Source organism: Leucoraja erinacea, chromosome 30, assembly GCF_028641065.1.
Source record: "Leucoraja erinacea ecotype New England chromosome 30, Leri_hhj_1, whole genome shotgun sequence".
NCBI classification, from domain to species: Eukaryota; Metazoa; Chordata; class Chondrichthyes; order Rajiformes; family Rajidae; genus Leucoraja; species Leucoraja erinaceus.
Window position 1 is genome coordinate 18780609 of NC_073406.1, and position 21605 is coordinate 18802213.

Consider the following 21605-nt stretch of genomic DNA (forward strand, 5'->3'; position numbering starts at 1 on the left):
GCAGCAATGTCCGTGCTAAACATGTTGCCGCAGTCAACCAATCTCCTCTGCCTGCATGTGCTCCATATTCCTCCATAGAGTGATACAGTGTGAAAACAGTCCCTTCAGCCCAACTTGCCCACACCGGCCAACATGTCCCAGCTACAGCAGTCCCACCTGCCTGCGTTTGGTCCCAATTACTCCAAACCTGTCCTATCCATGTACCTGTCTAACTGTTTCTTAAACGTTGCATTAGTCCCTGCCTCCTCTGGCAGCTCATTCCATACACCCACTGTGAAAAAGTTACCCCTCAGATCTTTTCCCATTCACCTTAAACCTACGTCCTCTGGTCCTCGATTCACCTCCTCTGGGCAAGAGACTCTCTGCGTCTACCCGATCTATTCCTCTCATGATTTTATACACCTCTCTAAGGTCACCCCTCATCCTCCTGCGCTCCAGGGAATTGAGTCCCAGCCTACTCAACCTCTCCCTATAGCTCAGACCCTTGAGTCCGGGCAACTTCCTTGTATTCTCTGCATATCTATTTGCCCATCTAAAAGCCTCTTAAATGCCACTATCGTATCTGCCTCCACCACCACCCCTGGCAGTGCAATCCAGACATCTACCAAGTGTGAGCAATGTCACCCATCCTTTTTTCCCACATATGCTGCCTGACCCGCGGAGTTCTTCCAGCACTTTATGTCGATCTTTGTTTTAAACATTGTAATTGTTCCTGCCTCTCCCTTTTCCTCTGGCATCTCGCCAATAGACACAAAATGCTGGAGTAACTCAGCGGGACAGGCAGCGTCTCCGGAGAGAAGGAATGGGTGACGTTTCGGGTCGAGACCCTTTCTTCAGACTTTGGCAACTCATTGCATAAACCCACCACTCGCTCTGTCGATAAACCTGCCCCTCGGGTCCTCTATAAATCTTTGCCCTCTCTTCACCCGTAATCCGTTTCCTCCCACATTCCTCCCTCGAGTTTTAGACTCCCCGACCATGGGGGAAAAAAGACTGTGACCTTCCACCTTATGAATGCCGCTCGTTATTTCATAGACCTCTATAAGATCACCCCTCGGCCTCATTTACTCCAGGTAAACAGTCCCAACCTATGCAACGTCTTCGCAATGCACAAGCCCTCCAATCCTGGCAATCTCATCGTGAATCTTTCTTTCTCCATTGAACTAGAGACCTCATTCATGCCAGCAGTTTGGTAAATTAGATTAGTTTATTTTAGTGATACAGCCCTTTGGCCCACCGAGTCCATGGCAGCCATTGATCACCAGTTCACTAGTTCTATGTTATCCCACTTGCACATCCTACACACTTGGGGCAATTTACAGAGGCCAGTTAACCTATAAAAACCCGCACGTCTTTGGAATGTGGGAAGAAACCGGAACACTCGGAGGAATCCCACCCATGGTCACAGGGAGAACGTGCAAACTCCACATGGACAGCACCCGAGGTCTGTATCGAACCTGGGTCCTTGGCGCTGTGAGGCAGCAGCTCTACCAACCTTGCCACCGTGCCGCCCCTTCTCTGCACCCTCTGCAAAGCCCTCCACGTCCTTCCGAAAGCATGGCACCTGGTAGCAGACACAAACCCTCAGCAATGGTGGAACCAGTGCTGGGTGGATCCACTGTGATTTCCCCGACGGACGGCTAGCCATGTCGATCCCAGTTTGAGAATTGTGTGGAATTGATGCAGGATCTACGTTTGGCCGCTCCTCCGTCTCTCTCTGCCAGATATTTTTTATGGCATGTTGCACCACTCTTTGAAAAATCGCTACCACTTCCTGCACTAGGTGCCAGAATAAATGCTGATCATTAGTGCTTCATGCAGCACTTAACCCGTTTGATGGAGATTGTGAATTATTACCACATCAAAGGGCTCCTTGATTGCAGTGGTGGCCGTCTGACAAGCGGTGCGGCAGAAAGCTGCTGGACAGTTGCCGGCGTGGTTACACCGGCTGTGACCAGGGCTCACATGTTACAGGAGTAGAATTGGGCCATTCGGCCCTTCGAGTCTACTTCGCCATTGAATCATGGCTGATCTCTGCCACATAATCCCATTTTCCTGCCTTCTCCCTAACCTTGACACCCGTTCTAATCAAGAGCTTGTCTATCTCTCTGCCTTAAAAAATATCCACTGACTTAGCCTCCACAGCCCTCTGTGGCAATGAGTTCCACTGATTAACTACCCTCTGTCTAAAGAAGTTCCCCTCACCTCCTTTTTAAAAGTGCGCCCTTTAATTCTGAGGCTCTGACCTCTAATCCTAGACTCTCCCACCAGTGGAAACATCCTTTCCACATCCACATCTATGCCTTTCATTATTCTGTAGGTTTCAATGAGGTCCCCGTTCGACCTTCTAAACTCCAGCGAATATTGGCCCAGTGTTGTCGAGGACTCTTCATATGCTCCTCCACTCATTCCTGGAACCATTCTCGTAAACCTCTTCTGAACCCTCTCCAGAGCCAGCACATCCTTCCTCAGATATGGGGCCCAAATTTGCTCACAGTGTTCCAAATGCGGCCTGACCAGCGCCTTGTAGAGCCTCCACATTAAGTCTTCTGGGTCTGTTCTGTGTGTGACTTATCATGGCTTTTTGATCAAAGCAAGACCCATTTTCCCATTTTCGGCCCATAACCCTCAAAACCATCCGTATCAAAGTCTTAAATGTTGTTATAGTACCTGCCTCAACCACTTCCTCTAGCAGCTTGTTCCAAATACCCACCACCCTCTTTTTAAAAAAAGATGTCGCCCAGTTTCCTATTAAATCTTTTCCCTCTCACGTTAAACCTGTGCCGTCTAGTTCTTGATTCCCCTACCCCGGGAAAATGTCTCTGGATTCGCTCTATCTGTTCGCCTCATGACCTTAAACACCTCTACAAGATCTAGCCTGCCCAACCTCTCCCTGTAGCTCAGACCCTCGAGTCCTGGCAACATCCTCGTAAATCTTGGCTGAAACCTGTAGGAAGTGCTGCAACCTACAGGGCTACAGAGCAGGAGCTGGGAAGGGGATTCAATGTTTGGGTGACGTGCGGACTCAACAGCTGGTTCCTCTGCCATAAAGACTTTAGAGATACAGCGTGGAATCAGGGACTTCGGGCAACAAGTCCACGCTGACCAGCGATCCTCTCGTACACTAACACTATCCTACACATTAGGGGCAATATTTACAATCCCCTAAGTCTTTGGAGTGTGGGAGGAAACCGGAGCGCCTGGAGAAAACCCACGCAGTCACAGGGAGAACGTACAAAGTCCGTGCAGACAGCACCCGTGGTCAGGAGTGAAGCCGGGTGTCGGGTGCTGTAAGGCAGCAGCTCTACCTCTGCGCCACCCTGCCACCCCTAAAATCCTTCAATTAATCTGCTGTAAGGGTTGCACTCTTATCATAAATGTGGACGCCCGTTGCTCAGCTTGTTGTGTGGGCGGAATGTTATCAGCTCTGTCCACCAGACACCTCCACATACACAAGGTTATGGAGTAAAGCAGTCGGTCAGGCAGCATCTCGGGCGAACATGGTTATGTGACGTTTCGGGTGGCGACCCTTCTGGGCCTGTTCCTCGTGACTTACTGTGGCTTTCTCCTGCAGCTGAAGACCTTTCTCAAGGAGTGCAAAGTGGCCAATTACTGCAAGCAGATCAGGCAACTGCTGGAGAAAGTGCAGGAGAACTCGTCCTTCATCACCAAGAGGCGGCAGAGGGCCACGTTTGGCGTGGTGGATAAAGTGGCTGTGGTAAGACTCGTAACTTCCCCTGACATTCTCCCGTCTCCGATAAGCGATGGGGACCTTCAACTGGTGTTTATAGACACAAGATGCTGGAGTAACTCAGCGGGACAGGCAACATCTTTGAATAGAAGGAATGGGTGACGTTTTGGGTCGAGGCCAAAATGTCACCCATTCCCTCTCTCCAGAGATACGGCCTGAGTGCACCAGCATTTTGTGTCTATCTTCGGTGTAAACCAGCATCTGAAGTTCTGTCCTACACATTTTGACTGGTGTTTGGTCAAATTGGAGGTGGCATTGTGCCAAATACCCACTCAACACATGAAATGAAGCCAATAGCTTTGGCAGGCCGCACACTGTGGAGACTTTGAATTGATTGATTCCACACCGACCATTGATCACCCGAGTACATGCTCGTTCCCTTACCTCACTTTCACGTTCACTCTCTATACATTAGGATCAATGAATAAAGAGCCAATTAACCTACAAACTCCACACAGACAGCAGCGAGTCAGAATTGAATCCAGGTCTCTGGCACTGAGAGGCAGCAGCTTTCAGGGCCTGTCCTACTATGGCGACCTAATCTGCGAGTTTAGAAGAGTTTGCGCTCGCCGCAAACTCGCAACATGGTCGACACGTGGTCCTAGGAGGTCACTGTAACTCTCCTTCATGCTCGAGAGAAGTTCCCGCATACTCGCGGCCTCATTATAATCGAGGAAAATTTCTCAGCATGCTGAAAAGTTTTCCGCAAGTAAAGATTGGTGGGCATGGTTCTTTTGAACTCGTAGTGCAGTGGAGTGGGGTCACTATGTAGTTATAGGCAGTCGAGGGCAGCCGTAGGCAATCTCCTTCGCTGACCAGGCATGTTAATTGGCTCATTGGAGTTTTCAGAACCAAGGAAAACCGACCGGTAGGTTAAATGCCCGCTAAACTTTATTATAAGTTGTCTGCCTTCTTAAAATTGTCTCCACTCCTTCTCCCTCCCTTCTCTACCCTTCTCCCCCCTTCCCTCCCCCCCCCCCCTCCATGCTCTCTAAAGGACTTACCGTAGCTATGCCGGCCGTCTTTTACCTTCCTGTTCATCGTGGGTGTGAATTTCAGACAGCGCTCCTCCGCTTTCCCTGGCCCCTGTTTTTGCTGTGTGTGTGTGTGTGTGTGTGTGTGTGTGTGTGTGTGTGTGTGTGTGTGTGTGTGTGTGTGTGTGTGTGTGTGTGTGTGTGTGTGTGTGTGTGTGTGTGTGTGTGTGTGTGTGTGTGTGTGTGTGTGTGTGTGTGTGTGTGTGTGTGTGTGTGTGTGTGTGTGTGTGTGTGTGCGCGCGCGCGCGCGCGTTTGTTCGATCCAGCTCGAGGTTTCTCAGGCGAGTGCCCTCGAGCTTGATGGTCGAAGACAGTTGCTGAGCAGTCGCGTAAGTGGGACAGGCCCTTTACCCACTGCGCTACCCATCCACCCATTCTGACCCGTGACAGGAGCGTCAAACAGACTCGAACATAATGGCACTTGCAGTAAATACTCGGGTTAGAGTCGCTACCATTGCCTAGTTATGTGAGCACATGAATACCCATTCGTTTCGCTGAGAAAGAGGGGGCAGCACGGTGGTGCAGTAGTAAGGTTGCTGCCTTACAGCGTCAGAGACACAGGTTCGATCCCGACCACGGGTGCTGTGTGTACGGGGTTTGTACATTCTCCCCTTGACCGCATAAGTATTCTCCGGGTGTTCCGCTTTCCTCCCGCACTCCAAATACGTGCAGGTTTGTAGGTTAATTGGCCGGTAAAAAATTGTAAATTGTTCCCAGTATGTAGCATAGTGCTGGCTTATGGTGTGATCGCTGGTTGGCGCGGACACGGTGGGCCGAAGGGCCTGTTTCCCCGCTGCATGTCTATACTAAACTCTACTAAAGATGTCCATTCAGCTCTTCTTTATTGAAGCCTATAGTTTCCCAACGTTTATCTCCCTCCCTTCTTGAACAATGGAGTAACATTTGCAATTTATATATTTTGGTCAGGTTGTTTTTGTTCATATTTATTCTTCAGTTGAATAATTGTAGTTTTATTGAAGTATTTCACTTCCTATTTTGGGGAATTTCTGAATGTCCAGAGCTGAGAAACATTTAAAACCCCTGACAGCCAGCGGAGCGAGCTGTACCCATGACCTGCAGATAAGCTACAGGCTGGTTTAAAACAAAACAATATCAATCTGTCCCCCAAGTCATAAATTGTCAGTCTCTGCAGTCAGACAGAACAGCAGGCTAGAAGATTTAATGGGAGGAGAGTGGTTGTGTATTGAAGGAATTGATCCTTGGAAAGTTAGCAAGGCAGCAAGCAAGAATAAAATCTATAAAAATTGCCTATGGAGCAAATGTGTGCACAGTAGGACTGAAAGGAAACTCCATGCTCTATGTGAAAGTTTAAGGAAGAAAGCAAGGTGTAAAATATTTTTGCAAAAATTATCTCCTGCACTGCAGTGTAGTCAAGTATCTCCTTCTACGTGCCGTGCCTATGCTGTGGCTCTCTGCACAATGCCATGGGAACCGAGAATGTTTCTCAGCTGAAACCTGCCTGCAGGAGATGTGTCAGACAATCTGCACTCAGCAAGTTTCCACTAGCAGGATTTCACTGGCCAAAGTGTATCTTATTGTGGGGTATAAAATCATGAGGGGAATAGAGCGGGTGGATGCACACAGTCATTTATCCAGGGTGGAAGGATCAAAAACAAGAGGTGTGTAAAGGAGAGAGGTACAAGATCTGATACCAACCTGAGGGGCAACGTTTCCGCTCAGGGTATGGAGGACGGAACGAGCTGCCGTAGGAGGTTGTTGCGGCAGGCTGAGGAGTTTAGTTTAGTTTAGAGATACAGCGCAGAAACAGGCCCTCAGCCCACTGAGTCCGCACCGACCAGCGATCCCCGCACATTAACACTCTCCTACACAAACCAGGGACGATTTACCAAGCCAATTAACCTACAAACCTGTACGTCTTTCGGATGTGGGAGAAAACCGAAGATCTCGGAGAAAACCCACGCAGGTCACGGGGAGAACGTACAAACTCCATACAGACAGCAGCCGTAGTCGGGATTGAACCCGGGTCTCCGGCGCTGCAAGCGCTGTAAAACAGCTACTCTACCGCTGCGCCACCGTGCCGCCCAAGTGCCGTAACAACATTTAAATGACACTCTTCCATGTGCGCAGGTACATGGCGAGGAAAGGTTTAGAGGGATGTGGGTCAAATGCTGGCAAATGGGACTACCTTAGATGGGGCATCTTGGGCGGCATGGACGAGTTGGGCCGAATGGCCTGATTCCGTGCTGAACGACTCAGTGACTCGCTTTCCATGATGCAAACTGAAAGATAAATATAATCCAGGACCCAAGGTATCTATGTTTCAGGTTGTAGAGAGTTGGAGCAACGATTGAGAACCACAGTTTAAGAATAAGGGGTAAGCCATTTAGAACGGAGACGAGGAAACACTTCTTCTCACAGAGAGTGGTGAGTGTGGAATTCTCTGCCTCAGAGGGCGGTGGAGGCAGGTTCTCTGGATGCTTTCAAGAGAGAGCTAGATAGGGCTCTTAAAGATAGCGGAGTCAGGGGATATGGGGAAAAGGCAGGAACGGGGTACTGATTGGGGATGATCAGCCATGATCACATTGAATTGCGGTGCTGGTTCGAAGGGCCGAATGGCCTACTCCTGCACCTGTTGTCTATTGTCTATTGGTCTGAAGAAGGGTCTCGAGCTGAAATGTCACCCATTCCTTCTCTCCAGAGATGCTGCCTGTCCCGCCGAGTTACTCCAGCATCTACCTTGCAGCAAAGATACCCCGCTTTGTCGACTTTAAACGGGTTCTTGCATCTTGTTCACAGGCTTCGTGGGAGAAGGCGGTGAAGGAGGAGGTGTCGCCGCTGCAGAAGTACTACAGCAGCTGGAAGAAACTCAGAGAGAAGGAGATTATACTGGAAATCACTGGCAAGGAGCGGGTACGTTGAGAGACATTTAAACGCCCTCACAGCTGGCAAAGCTAGCCACACCCATCTCCAATGACCTACAGATAAACTACAGGTAGATTTAAATACAAAATGCTGGAAGAACTCAGCGGGTGAGGCAGCATCTATGGAGAGGTCTCGACCCGAAACGTCACCTATTCCTTCTCTCCATAGATGCTGCCTCACCTGCTGAGTTCCCCCAGCATTTTGTATCTACGTTCAATTTTACCAGCATCTGCAGTACTTTCTTAAACAAGATAAACTACAGGGTTGATTTAACTTAAAACTACATCGACCTAACCTCAAGACATTAAGTATCACTGTGTATATAATAATATGTAGGTACTATCGCAACGTTTAAGAAACATTTAGACAGGTCAATGGATAGGACAGGTTTAGAGGGATATGAGCCAAGCACAGGCAGGTGGGACTAGAGTAGATGTGACATGTCGGGTTGCTGTGGGCAAGTTGGGCCGAATGGCCTGTTTCCATGCTGTATGACTCTACGACTGTATAAGAGAGATCAAATGTCTCATGTAGTCCTGCGTTTTGAAAGAAAGTTCAAGCGTTTCAAAGCAAGAGAGTGTTGAACAATTTCCAAAGCTTGGTTAAGGGCCTGTCCCACTTGGCCGTCATTTGCGCGCGTCATGTGGTCATCGCGTTGTGACGCACGGGTGCCATGTAGGTAGCGTGGGAAAGGCGCATGGAGAGGCGTGGAAGAGTGTGTAGTTGCGCCGCGGTATTGCGTGGCGCTCCAGGATTTCGTGCTGCACGAAATCCTCGCGCGCCTCCTGAGTGACGTATCGCGTTTGCACGCTGACACATTGGCGTCACACGCTGGCATTCCGACGTCTCACGTGTATCGCATGGTTACGTCACCGTGCGTAACCGTGCGTCGCAGCGTGCCGCAATGTAATCTAATGACGTCACGCGCACCAGACGGCCTGACGTCGCGCGTAACAACGCGACAACTTATTTTACATATGACGCGTAATTGAGGTGCAAATGTCGGCCAAGTGGGACAGGCCCGTTAGCTACCTATCTCGTTTATCCCACCCTCCGGTTTTACATTTCTCTCCTCCTCTTCTCTCCTTATCTTTGACGCTCTTTTGTCCCCTTTGTCACCACAAGAATTTGTCCCTCACTCCCCCAATCAGCCTATCAAACCCCTCCTCATCTGTATCCACTTCTCACTCGCTCAAAACAGAAAGTGCTGGAGTAACAGAGCGGGGCTGAGAGGAGGTAGACAAAAATGCTGGAGAAACTCAGCGGGTGAGGCAGCATCTGTGGAGCGAAGGAAATAGGCGACCCTTCTTCAGACTTCTTCAGCGGGGCTGAGAGGACATGGGTTTAAGGTGCGAAGGAAAAAAAAATGTAACGGGAGCCTGAGGGGCAACTTTTTCTACATGGAGGGTGCTGGGTGAATGGAACGAGCTGCCAGAGGGGGTATTTAAGAAGGAACTGCAGATGCTGGGAAATTGAAGGTACACGAAAATGGGGGAGAAACTCAGCGAAGGAAATAGGCAACGTTTCGAGCCGAAACCCAAAGGGTTGCCTATTTCCTTCGCTCCATTGATGCTGCTGCCCCTGCTGAGTTTCTCCAGCATTTTTGTGTACCTGCCAGAGGAGGTAGTTGAGACAACATTTAAAAGACGTTTGTGCAGGTACATGGATAGGAATGTTTGTGAAGGGTCTGGCCCCACACGGGCAGGTGGGACTAGCACAGATGGGGCACCCTGGTCGGCATGGACAACGTTGGATGCTGTTTCAATGCTGTACGAATCTGTGACTGTATTTTAGAGTGGATTGTTAATGAAAAACACACATTTAAATTGCCACCAGAGCAGGTTTTCAGTTTCTATCTATAGAACACTAATAGGTTCAGGTCTCTGAATTTTGGCCGCGTGATTTAATTAGTGAATGTTGTGAGTTGCAGAGCTCATCTGACCAAGTGAGACTTGTTTTTTCAAAACTCGTTGCGAGAGTTTTAAGTTACAGACTTGTGTGGGCGTGCAGTGTTTCGACGGCTTTGATGTTTCTCGCTTCGACCCGGGTTTTGTCCGTGGTCGCTGCGACCTTTTTACTTGCGGCGCGGTTTAGTTTGGTTTAGAGACGCAGCGTGGAAACAGGCCCTTTGACCCACGGAGTGCTCACCGATCAGCGATCACCCCGTACGCTGGTTCTATCCTGCACTCGAGGGAGAATTTGCAGAAGCCAATTAACAGAGAAACATAGAAAATAGGTGCAGGAGTAGGCCATTCGGCCCTTCACCTTCACCGCCATTCAATATGATCATGGCTGATCATCCATAGAAACATAGAAACATAGACATTAGGTGCAGGAGTAGGCCATTCGGCCCTTCGAGCCTGCACCGCCATTTAATATGATCATGGCTGATCATCCAACTCAGTATCCCGTACCTGCCTTTTCTCCATACCCTCTGATCCCCTTGGCCACAAGGGCCACATCTAACTCCCTCTTAAATATAGCCAATGAACTGGCCCCAACCACCCCCTGTGGCAGAGAGTTCCAGAGATTCACCACTCTCTGTGTGAAAAAAGTTCTCCTCATCTCGGTTTTAAAGGATTTCCCCCTTATCCTTAAGCTGTGACCCCTTGTCCTGGACTTCCCCAACATCGGGAACAATCTTCCTGCATCTAGCCTGTCCAACCCCTTAAGAATTTTGTAAGTTTCTATAAGATCCCCTCTCAATCTCCTAAACTCTAGAGAGTATAAACCAAGTCTATCCAGTCTTTCTTCATAAGACAGTCCTGACATCCCAGGAATCAGTCTGGTGAACCTTCTCTGCACTCCCTCTATGGCAATAATGTCCTTCCTCAGATTTGGAGACCAAAACTGCACGCAATACTCCAGGTGTGGTCTCACCAAGACCCTATACAACTGCAGTAGAACCTCCCTGCTCCTATACTCAAATCCTCTTGCTATGAAAGCCAACATGCCATTCGCTTTCTTTACTGCCTGCTGCACCTGCATGCCTACCTTCAATGACTGGTGTACCATGACACCCAGGTCTCGCTGCATCTCCCCCTTTCCCAATCGGCCACCGTTTAGATAATAATCTGCTTTCCCGTTTTTGCCACCAAAATGGATAACCTCACATTTATCCACATTAAACTGCATCTGCCAAACATTTGCCCACTCACCCAGCCTATCCAAGTCACCTTGCAGTCTCCTAGCATCCTCCTCACACCTAACACTGCCCCCCAGCTTAGTGTCATCCGCAAACTTGGAGATATTGCCTTCAATTCCCTCATCCAGATCATTAATATATATTGTAAATAGCTGGGGTCCCAGTACTGAGCCTTGCGGTACCCCACTAGTCACTGCCTGCCATTGTGAAAAGGACCCGTTTACTCCTACTCTTTGCTTCCTGTTTGCCAGCCAGTTCTCTATCCACATCAATACTGAACCCCCAATGCCATGTGCTTTAAGTTTGTATACTAATCTCTTATGTGGGACCTTGTCGAAAGCCTTCTGGAAGTCCAGATACACCACATCCACTGGTTCTCCCCCCTATCCACGCTACTAGTTACATCCTCGAAAAATTCTATAAGATTCGTCAGACATGATTTACCTTTCGTAAATCCATGCTGACTTTGTCCAATGATTTCACCACTTTCTAAATGTGCTGCTATCCCATCTTTAATAACTGACTCTAGCAGCTTCCCCACTACCGATGTTAGGCTAACTGGTCTGTAATTCCCCGTTTTCTCTCTCCCTCCCTTCTTAAAAAGTGGGGTTACGTTTGCTACCCGCCAATCCTCTGGAACTACTCCAGAATCTAAAGAGTTTTGAAAGATTATTACTAATGCATCCACTATTTATGGAGCTACTTCCTTAAGTACTCTGGGATGCAGCCTATCTGGCCCTGGGGATTTATCGGCCTTTAATCCATTCAATTTACCCAACACCACTTCCCGACTAACCTGGATTTCACTCAATTCCTCCACCTCCTTTGACCCGCGGGCCCCTGCTATTTCCGGCAGATCATTTATGTCTTCCTTAGTGAAGACGGAACCAAAGTAGTTATTCAATTGGTCCGCCATATCCTGGTTCCCCATGATCAACTCACCTGTTTCTGACTGCAAGGGACCTACATTTGTTTTAACTAATCTCTTTCTTTTCACATATCTATAAAAACTTTTGCAGTCAGTTTTTATGTTCACTGCCAGTTTTCTTTCATAATCCATTTTTCCTTTTCTAATGAAGCCCTTCGTCCTCCTCTGCTGGTCTCTGAATTTCTCCCAGTCCTCCGGTATGCTGCTTTTTCTGGCTAGTTTGTACGCATCATCCTTTGCTTTGATACTATCCCTGATTTCCCTTGTTATCCATGGATGCACTACCTTCCCTGATTTATTCTTTTGCCAAACTGGGATGAACAATTTTTGTAGTTCATCCATGCAGTCTTTAAATGCCTTCCATTGCATATCCACCGTCAACCCTTTTAGCATTAATTGCCAGTCAATCTTGGCCAATTCACGTCTCCAACTCAGTATCCTGTACCTGCCTTCTCTCCATACCCCCTGATACATTTAGCCACAAACCTGTACGTCTTTGGGCTGTGGGAGGAAACCAGAGCGCCCGGAGAGAAGCCGCGCAGGTCACGGGGATGTGGACACAGAATGCTGGAGTGACTCAGCGGGACAGGCAGCATCTCTGGAATGAAGGAATGGGTGATGTTTCGGGTCGAGACCCTTTTTAGGTCTCGGGGAAAACGTACAAACTCTGTACAGACAGCACCCATAGTCGGGATCGAACCCCTGATCTCTGGTGCTGTAAGGCAGCAACTCTACCGCTGCGCCACTGTGTGACGTGTTGCTTCGTCGTGCACCTATGTCGAGCTGCTCGGTGGGAGTTGACTTGTTGGTGCTCTGTTTCCAAGAGAGAGTTAGATTTAGCTCTTAGGGCTAACGGATTCAAGGGATATGGGGGGAAAAGCAGGAACGAGGCACTGATTTTGGATGATCAGCCAAGATCATGTGAATGGCGGTGCTGGCTGGAAGGGCCAAATAGCCTACACCTGCACCTATTTTCTTCTTTTCTATGCTCCTTTGCTTGAGCAACTCACCCTGATAACATCATGTTCAGCATAGACAGGGTAGACAATCAGAACCTTTTTCCCCAGGGTGAAAATGTCAAAGACTACAGTGCATAGTTGTAAGATAAGGGGAGCTAAGTTGATAGGAGATGTGCGCGGCATGTTTGTTCTACAGAGAGTGCTAGGTGCCTGGAACGAGCTGCCAGGGGTGGTGGTGAAGGCAGATAGGATAATGGACATTAAGAGACTTTTGGATAGGGACGGATATGGATCAGGTGCAGGCAGAGGAGATTAAATTAACCTGGCATCATGTTCGGCACAGACACTGCGGGCCAAAGGGCCTGTTCCTGAGCTGCACTGTTCTATGTGACAACGAAGGAATCTAAATTAAAATAATTAAATGAAAATAAATGATCTACAATGCTAATAGTAACTATAGACCTCCCCTTTATGGAGCATCTCGTCTGGTTACACAGGTTTGTGGGGAACTGTAGGAGCAAAATATTCATCCCCTTGCGTCTCCTGTGTCTAGTCGTCAGATCATCGTCTATATTTCACCTTGCGACCCTTTTCCAACACCAACCTCATTTCCCCTAATTACTGCAAAATGCCTTAATAACTCCATCTTCAGACCTCATTAACATAGCCTTCCTATTCTTGGTGGGTAGAACGCTTTATAGATTCTCCCCTTTGGGTGAAGACATTTCTTCTCACTGTTCCCCTGAATGCTTTATTTACCCATATTTGAGATTGGGACTTCCCCCAATGTTATGCTATAGAACTGGACAGCACAGGAACAGGCCCTTCAGCCCACAGTATCTGTGCCGAGCATGATACCAAGTTCAACTAGCCGCCTCTGATCCATATCCCTCTGTTCCTTTAATATATAATCAGCCGATTAAAAACCCTCTTAATCTTTCCTCAGATCTTAAAACCTCTTAGCTTTGCTTAGTCAGAGGAGTGACGCCGACAAATTCTTTACTTGCCATCCGTAAACGCCACTATCATATCTGCCTCCCCCACAGCCCCTGGCAGCATGTGCCAGGCACCTGCCACGTTCTGTGTTAGAAAAAACTTGCCCCGTTGCCCTGCGCATCTCCATTAAGCTTTGCCCCCTCTTGCCCACCTTAAAGCTACATCCTACAGTCCTTGCCATTTCCACCCTGGGGAAAAGGTTTGGGCGGCACGGTGGCATAGAGATAGGGAGCCATACTGCCTTACAGCGCCAGAGCCCCGGGTTCGATCCTGACTACGGGTGCTTGTCTGTACGGAGTTTATACGTTCTCCCCGTGACCTGCGTGGGTTTTCTCCGAGATCTTCGGTTTCCTCCCACACTCCAAAGACTTACAGATTTGCGGGCTAATTGGCTTGGTGTAAATGTAAATTGTTCCCTAGTGTGTGTAGGTTAATGTTAGTATGCGGGGATCGCTGGTCGGCGTGGACTCGGTGGGCCGAAGGGCCTGTTTCTGCGCAGTATCTCTAATGTAAACCAAACTAAAATCAACGGTCTACTCTTATCTATGCCACTCATAGTTTTATATCCATTTATCAGGTCTGCTGCCCTCTCCCAGTCCCACCTGTTTGTGACTCCGGCCCCAACAACAATGCTGACTGCCAGCTTCCCTCTGAAGTTGCCCTCTTCATTTGGGGCATGGGTGTTAAATGCCTTGCCTGTGACCCTCCCATCCATTGAATAAGCAGAGTAAAAGCAATAAGGATCCCGTAAATCACTCGCAAGTTGGGAAGAGACGAGTTAGATTTCTGCTCAGGTACAATGTTTTAAGCCAAGTTAAGCCAAACAGCTTTGAATTCTTTGATACCTGATCCACAAAGAACACCACCATCACCATCTGAGGGTCCAAACGATAGGGAGTGGTTAGGCAAGCTGGGACATTATCCCACGTAACGCAGGAGGATGAGGGGTAATCTTATATGAGGTATAGAATCATGAGGGGAATTGCTAGGATGAATAAACCATTTATTGCAGGTTTCCTGCGTCTGCAGTTTCTTTTTTCAGTTTCAATTGCTCAGGCATGTAGGAAAAGGTTGGGGAGGCTAGGATTTGATCTTATAGAGGTGCGATCTTAGAAAGGTATATAAGACGAATCACGAGAGGAAGAGAGAGGGTAAATGCAATTTATTTTTTGTTTCAATTGCTCTCGGTTGGGCAGGCGAGGACATTATTCCCTGGAGCACAGGAGGATGAGGGGTGGTGTATAAGATCGTGAGAGGAAGAGAGAGGGTAGATGCGTAGTGTTTTACCCAGGGTCGGGGAATCATGAAACAGAGGACATAGGTTTGAGGTTCGAGGATAAGATTTTCTAGGATCGTCACAAGTTTAGGGTGGGGCAATTTATTTTTTGTTTCAATTGCTCGAGGTTGGGCAGGCGAGGACATTATTCCCTGGAGCGCAGGAGGATGAGGGGTGGTGTATAAGATCATGAGAGGAAGAGAGAGGGTAGATGCGTAATGTTTTACCCAGGGTCGGAAACAGAGGACATAGGTTTGAGGTTCGATGGATAAGATTTTCTAGGATCCCGAGGGGCAACGTTTTCACACAGAGGGTGGTGGGTATCTGGAACAAGGTGCCAGGGCAGGTAGTTGAGGCAGGTATTGTAAAATACATTTGGACAAGTGCATGGATATGAACGGTTATGAGGGATATGGGCCAAATGCGGACAGGTGAGACTAGTGTAGATGGGGCACCTTGGTCGGCATGGGCAAGTTGGGGTGAAGGCCCTACTTCCATGGTGTATAACTATGCAGTTTGATCCAGTGGGTTCAGCTCTGCCAAGCCGAGCTATTGTCTCCTGCATAGACACAAAATGCTGGAGTAACTTAGCGGGGCAGGCAGCATCTCTGGAGAGAAGGCATGGGCGAAGTTTCGGGTCGAGACCCCTTCTCCTTGTTGCTTGCGGATGTTCCATTCAGACCTACATCACATCAAGTCCTGGCCTGGAACAAGTCCCACCCACCCAAAGATCCCACCCGCAGATACCAGGGCTGGAGAGCTTCAGTAATAAGGGGAATCGGGGAAGCTGGGACATTTCCTGGAACAAGTGACCTCTTGGCATTGTCATGTCAAATGTTGACCTCATTGAGATTTCTAAGACGATGAGGTGCTTAGATGGGGTGGACAGTCACAACCTTTTATCCAAGAACAGGGAAGTCTAAAACTTGAAGCAAGTGTTTCAGGCGAGAGATACAGATTCAAAAGGGATCGAGATCAAAGGGGGCAAGTTATTTTTTCATATCCCCACCGAATGTGGTGGGTCTCGGCAACAAACTGCCAGAGGAAGTGGTAGCACCTACATGTAGCACAATCACAATGTATATAGGTCATTTGGTCAGGTATATAGAGAGGAAAGAGTTGGAGGGATGTGGGCCAAATGCTGGCACATGGGGCTCTCAGCAGTTTATGACACTGGGCAGGTGCCGGAGGTTATGGGGACAAGGCAGGAGAATGGAGTTAGGAGGGAGAGACAGATGATTGAATGGCAGAGTAGACTTGATGGGCCGAATGGCCTAATTCTACTCCTATCGTTTATGAAATTATGACTTATGACTAGCTTAGGAAGATGCCTTGGACAAGTTGGGTCGAAGGGCCTGACTGTGTGCTGTTTGATTCTTCGACTGTACAGTAAAATGATGAGTGGTAAAATAATCAAATCATCAATACTAACACACTAAGTTTGTCTCTGCACAGCAGGTTTTGTGCAAGGTTGGTTCTGCTTTCTTCTCTTGCAGATCTATCATAACAATATTACTTATTTAAAATCCGACTCACTGTTGCCATTCCAAGAAGGCAAATATTAAAACAGGAAGAACAATTCTAGCAATTTTTTAATGGATATCATTTTTCCAATTTGAGTTCACACAGCGAGAGCCGCACTAATTTAGTTTAGTTTAGACATAAGGCTCAGAAACAGGCCCTTTGGCCCACCAAGTCTGCGTCGACCAGCCACCCCAGTACACTAGTGCTATCCTACACGCTGGGGACAATTTAGAGACGCCAATGTGGGAGCAAACCGGACAAACTCCGTATGAACAGCACCCGTAGTCAGGATCGAACCCAGGTCTCTGGCGCTGTGAGATAACAGCTCTGTTGCCGAGACATTAAAGTGGGAAGTGTTTTGGAATGATGCAGCAAGGTCTGTCAGTCATCCAAGGTGCAAGGAGCCTTGTAAAAGGCAGTGAGCAGCAGGATTTGTGTTCAACAATGATGCCCTCGTCTAATGGGTTTTAAGTCCCCAACACATGAATCCTTCGATATTAGTGCCGTGATCATCTGTTGATGTAGGAGTTCCATGAAGCCAAATCTGGTAGATCCTTTCAAACCATTCCACCAATTCACTGCATCAGCTTGTTGACAGTGTTTGCCAAAGAGGAAAAAAAGCTTAAAAAATATATATAGTTCCAACAGGAGCACAACATTTTGCAATTCTCTTTTACCGAAAAGAGTTTTGAGCTTCCTGAGAGATTGGGGGCGAGGGGGGGGGGGGGGGGGGGGGGGGTATTCACCGCATAGCTCCAGGCACCAATTTCGAAACTCTCTTTCTTGGTGTCCCAGTGTAATAATCTTCCTTCCAGTTACCAAGGGTCCAGTGATGAAACAGAGGTGCCTGAGCAGTCAGTCAGTCTGGAAGGGATGTCACATTTGCCGTTAGTTTTATAAATTGGTCGTTGCCGATCGCTGTCTAATGAACCGGAGATGGGGTCAGACCCTGGCTTGGTGTTTTAAGTCTCCGCTGCACATGGGACTGACTTTGTAGTAACTGCTTATTTTATATTTCATGTGCCTCTCTCCAGCTGGAAGACCTGCATTTCCCGGAGATCAAACGCAGGAAGTTGCAAGAGAGCAAAGAGAAAGACAAGAAAGAATTCAGGGATCTCTTTGACTCTGACAGCAGCTCTGATGATGAAAGCTGTGGCTTTAAATCTAAAGGTAGGTTTTGAAAATATTCCACCGAGAGGGGAGATGGGGTGTGAAGGAGAGATGTTGTTAGTAGCTGCAACCTCGGTGGGGGGGGGGGAGCTGGAGATGTGGACACGGACAGCTGTACACTATCACAATACTGACAGGCGGTGGGAATAAATGAGACCATTCAGCCCTACTCCGTCCTGTACTATCCTATCCACTTCCTCCTCAATGTGTTGATAGACAATAGGTAATAGGTGCAGGAGTAGGCCATTCGGCCCTTCGAGCCAGCACCGCCATTCAATGTGATCATGGCTGATCATCCCCAATCAGTACCCCGTTCCTGCCTTCTCCCCATATCCCCTGCGCTATTATTAAGAGCCCGATCTAGCTCTCTCTTGAAAGCATCTAGAGAACCTGCCTCCACCGCCCTCTGAGGCAGAGAATTCCACAGACATGTTACTTGTTCAAACAATCATCATTAGTAGCAATAAATGAAAAATGTTTTAAATTGCCAGAAATCTGAAACAGAACTAGAACGTGCAGGAAAGACTCAGCACTGGGCAGGCTGAAGGGTCCTCAAAGTAAAACATTGATTGTTTCCCTTTCTGAAGATGCTGCCTGACCTGCTGAATCTTTCCCGCATTTTCCATGTTTTTGCCAGCACAAACTGGGCGATTCTCATTTGCCAACATTTGGCCCATAGACCTCCAAACCCCTCCTGTCTGAAGAAGAGTCTCAACCTGAAACATCGCCCATTTAAGTCTGAAGAAGGGTCTCAACCCTAAACGTCACACATTCCTTCCCTCCAGAGATGCTGCCTGTCCCGCTGAGTTACTCCAGCATTTGGTGTCGACCTTCCTGTCCAAATGTCTTTTAAAAGTCGTAATTAAATCTGCTGTAAAATATCTGTATTAATCTTTCTGACCCTCTTCCAGCAAGTGTAGCAAACATTCGTAACCACCCTGAGCAATTGGATTTAGAACATAGGTCAGGAACAGGCCCTTCAGCCCAAGATGTCACTTCCAAAAATGATGCCAAGTTAAACTGATCTCTGCCTTCACACAATCAACATTCCTCCATTCCCTGAATATCCATTTCCATTTCAAATCTCTATATTGAATTTCTATTAGTGGCTGAATTTACTTTTCCTTCTTCTGGTCTTTCCACGGACAAAGATCTCTTGTTAATTCGATCAAAGTGGTTCATAATCTGAACAGGCCCCTGAGTTGATTTTGCTCTTTTATAGGGCACCAGTAAATGGAGAAATAAGGGTGGGCACCCGTAAATGGGGAATTAGGGGAGGGCACCCGTAAATGGGGAATTAGGGGAGGGCACCCATAAATGGGGAATTAGGGGAGGGCACCCGTAAATGGGGAATTAGGGGAGGGCACCCGTAAATGTGGAATTAGGGGAGAGCACCCGTAAATGGGGAATTAGGGGAGGGCACCCGTAAATACAAGGTTAATTCCCGGGATGGCGGGATTGTCATTTGCTGAGAGAATGGAGCGGCTGGGCTTGTACACTCTGGAGTTTAGAAGGATGAGAGCGGATCTTATTGAAACATATAAGATTGTTAAGGGTTTGGACACGATGGAGGCAGGAAACATGTTCCCGATGTTGGGGGAGTCCAGAACCAGCGGGCCACCCTTTAAGAATAAGGCTAAGCCATTTGGAACGGAGATGAGGAAACTTTTTCTCACAGCGAGTTGTGAGTCTGTGGAATTCTCTGCCTCAGAGGGCGGTGGAGGATGGTTCTCTGGATAATTTCAAGAGAGAGCTAGATAGGGCTCTTAAAGATAGCAGTCAGGGGATATGGGGAGAAGGCATGAACGGGGTACTGATTGGGGATGATCAGCCATGATCACATTGAATGGGGGTGCTGGCTCGAAGGGCCGAATGGCCTACTCCTGCACCTATTGTCTATTGTAAATGAGGAATTAGAGGAGGGCACCAGTAATTGAGGAATTAGAGTAGGGCACCAGTAATTGGGGAATTAGAGGAGGGCACCTGTAAATGGAGGAATGGTGAAAGGTGAATGAAGGTGAAAGGATTGCGACGTTCTGATAATAGGATTGGTGTAAATGGGATTGAGAGGAGGAGCAGGTGTATGTAGCATGAGAACTGGCCAAAGTGTGGGGCAAATGGCCTGTCCGTAGTCTCAGAGCAGTAGAGCACGGAAACTGGCCATTCGGCCCACCTTGTCCGTGTCGACCAAGCGGCTTTAATTGCAGATGAAAACACACATTCGCCGTTAGCATTGTCTCCTTTTTTTTTTGTGCAATTGTGAATTTTTTTCGGGGAATTCGCGCAGCTTTTCAAGGATTATTTTCGTGGAAAAGCACGAAAAAGACAGCGCCAATGCGTGGCGATTGTTTGCGTCCTCTTCCCAGAGGAGGATCTACCATCATTTGATACAATTGCTCTACTCTTTTAAGTCGCTTTGCTACCTATAAATCTGGCACCATTTTGTTCAGTGTTCTAGTTAAATTCTGCTGTCCGATTCACGGCCAACTTATTTAGGACATTGGACTTTGTCCATGGAACTGATGTGCTACAATGTTGAGAACTATATTTTATACTGTATATCTTCCCCTTTGCTCAACCTATTGGACTTGGGGTTGACATGATTGTATTTATTAGTATTATCTGATCCGATTGAATAGCGTGCAAAACTGTATCGCACCACGTGATAATAATCCCCATGTTGGGGAAGTCCAGAACCAGGGGCCACAGTTTAAAAATAAGGGGTAAGCCATTTAGAACGGAGATGAGGAAAAACTTTTTCACACAGAGGGTTGTAAATCTGTGAATTTCTCTGCCTCAGAAGACAATGGAGGCCAATTCTCTGTATGCTTTCAAGAGAGTTAGATAGAGCTCTTGACGATAGTGGAGTCAGTGAATATGGCAGGAACTGAGTGTGGATGATCAGCCATGATCACAGTGAGGGCCAAATGGCCTACTCCTGCACCTATTGTCTATTGTCTAAACATAAGCCTAAATTACCCATGAGTTTTGTAAAAATGAATGTTCCTAATATTCCTAGCCTAAGGCAATTACCTCACCCAACTGGATAAGGAGGGCCTCCGAATCTTTCAGAATGCAACACCCACAGCTTGGCTTGCTGTCAAATCTGTAAGGGGATAGAAACATTTCTCAACTTGTCTGGCATTCAGCAAGATTTTAAAACTGAATCATTAATTCTTTTTATTAAATATTGAAAAGAACTAAAAGCTTTCTTAAGTAATTAAGAACATAAAACAAAACGTAAATAATTAAGGACAAGGGAACTCTCCTTCCTCAGATTCCTGCCGTTCCGGTTGATAGCAGTAAGGACTGGGAGTCGGATCTGACCGAGTGTTGGTCCAAGTTTGGCTTACCCCGGTGGGACTGGCATCTCAGTGAGCTGGGACTCCAGTGCAATTGCCTTGGCAAAGAAATTGGTGACCCTCAACATCAGTGGGCAGTGCAGTGGTAGAGTTGCTACCTCACAGCACCAGAGCCCCAGATACCATCCTGACTCTGGGTGCTTGTCCCTACGGTGTTTGCACGTTCTTCCCGTGACCTGCGTGGGTTTTCACTGCAATCTCCAGTTTCCACCCACACTCCAAAGACGTACAGGTTTGCAGGCTATCTGGGTTTGGTCACACTATAAATTGTCCCTAGTGTGTGTAGGATAGTGTTAGTGTGCAGGGATCGCTGGTCGGCGCAGGCTCAGTGGGCCGAAGGGCCTGTTTCCGCGCTGTATCTATAAACTAAACTAAAATCAGTCAGTGGTCCAGTTCACGTCTCCCTCCCAAAATGTCGACCATTCCTCTCCATCCATAAATGCTGCTTGACCCGCTGAGCTCCTCCAACAGTTTAGTAGCTGCATGTTGAACTACACTGTTCATGCAGCACAGTGGCACAGCTGGTAGAACCGCTGCCTCACAGCGCCAGAGACCC

The 21605-nt window shown here is 47.8% G+C and overlaps 1 protein-coding gene across 1 annotated transcript in view; it reads left to right on the forward strand.

Annotated features, from left to right (window-relative positions):
- noc2l (NOC2-like nucleolar associated transcriptional repressor) overlaps positions 1-21605 on the forward strand; it is a 124566-nt gene that overhangs the window by 76557 nt on the left and 26404 nt on the right. The window contains exons 15-17 of the mRNA XM_055659597.1: positions 3575-3718; positions 7564-7677; positions 17552-17687. Of these exons, the coding sequence (XP_055515572.1) occupies positions 3575-3718; positions 7564-7677; positions 17552-17687 (394 nt within the window). The remainder of the gene's footprint in view (positions 1-3574; positions 3719-7563; positions 7678-17551; positions 17688-21605) is intronic.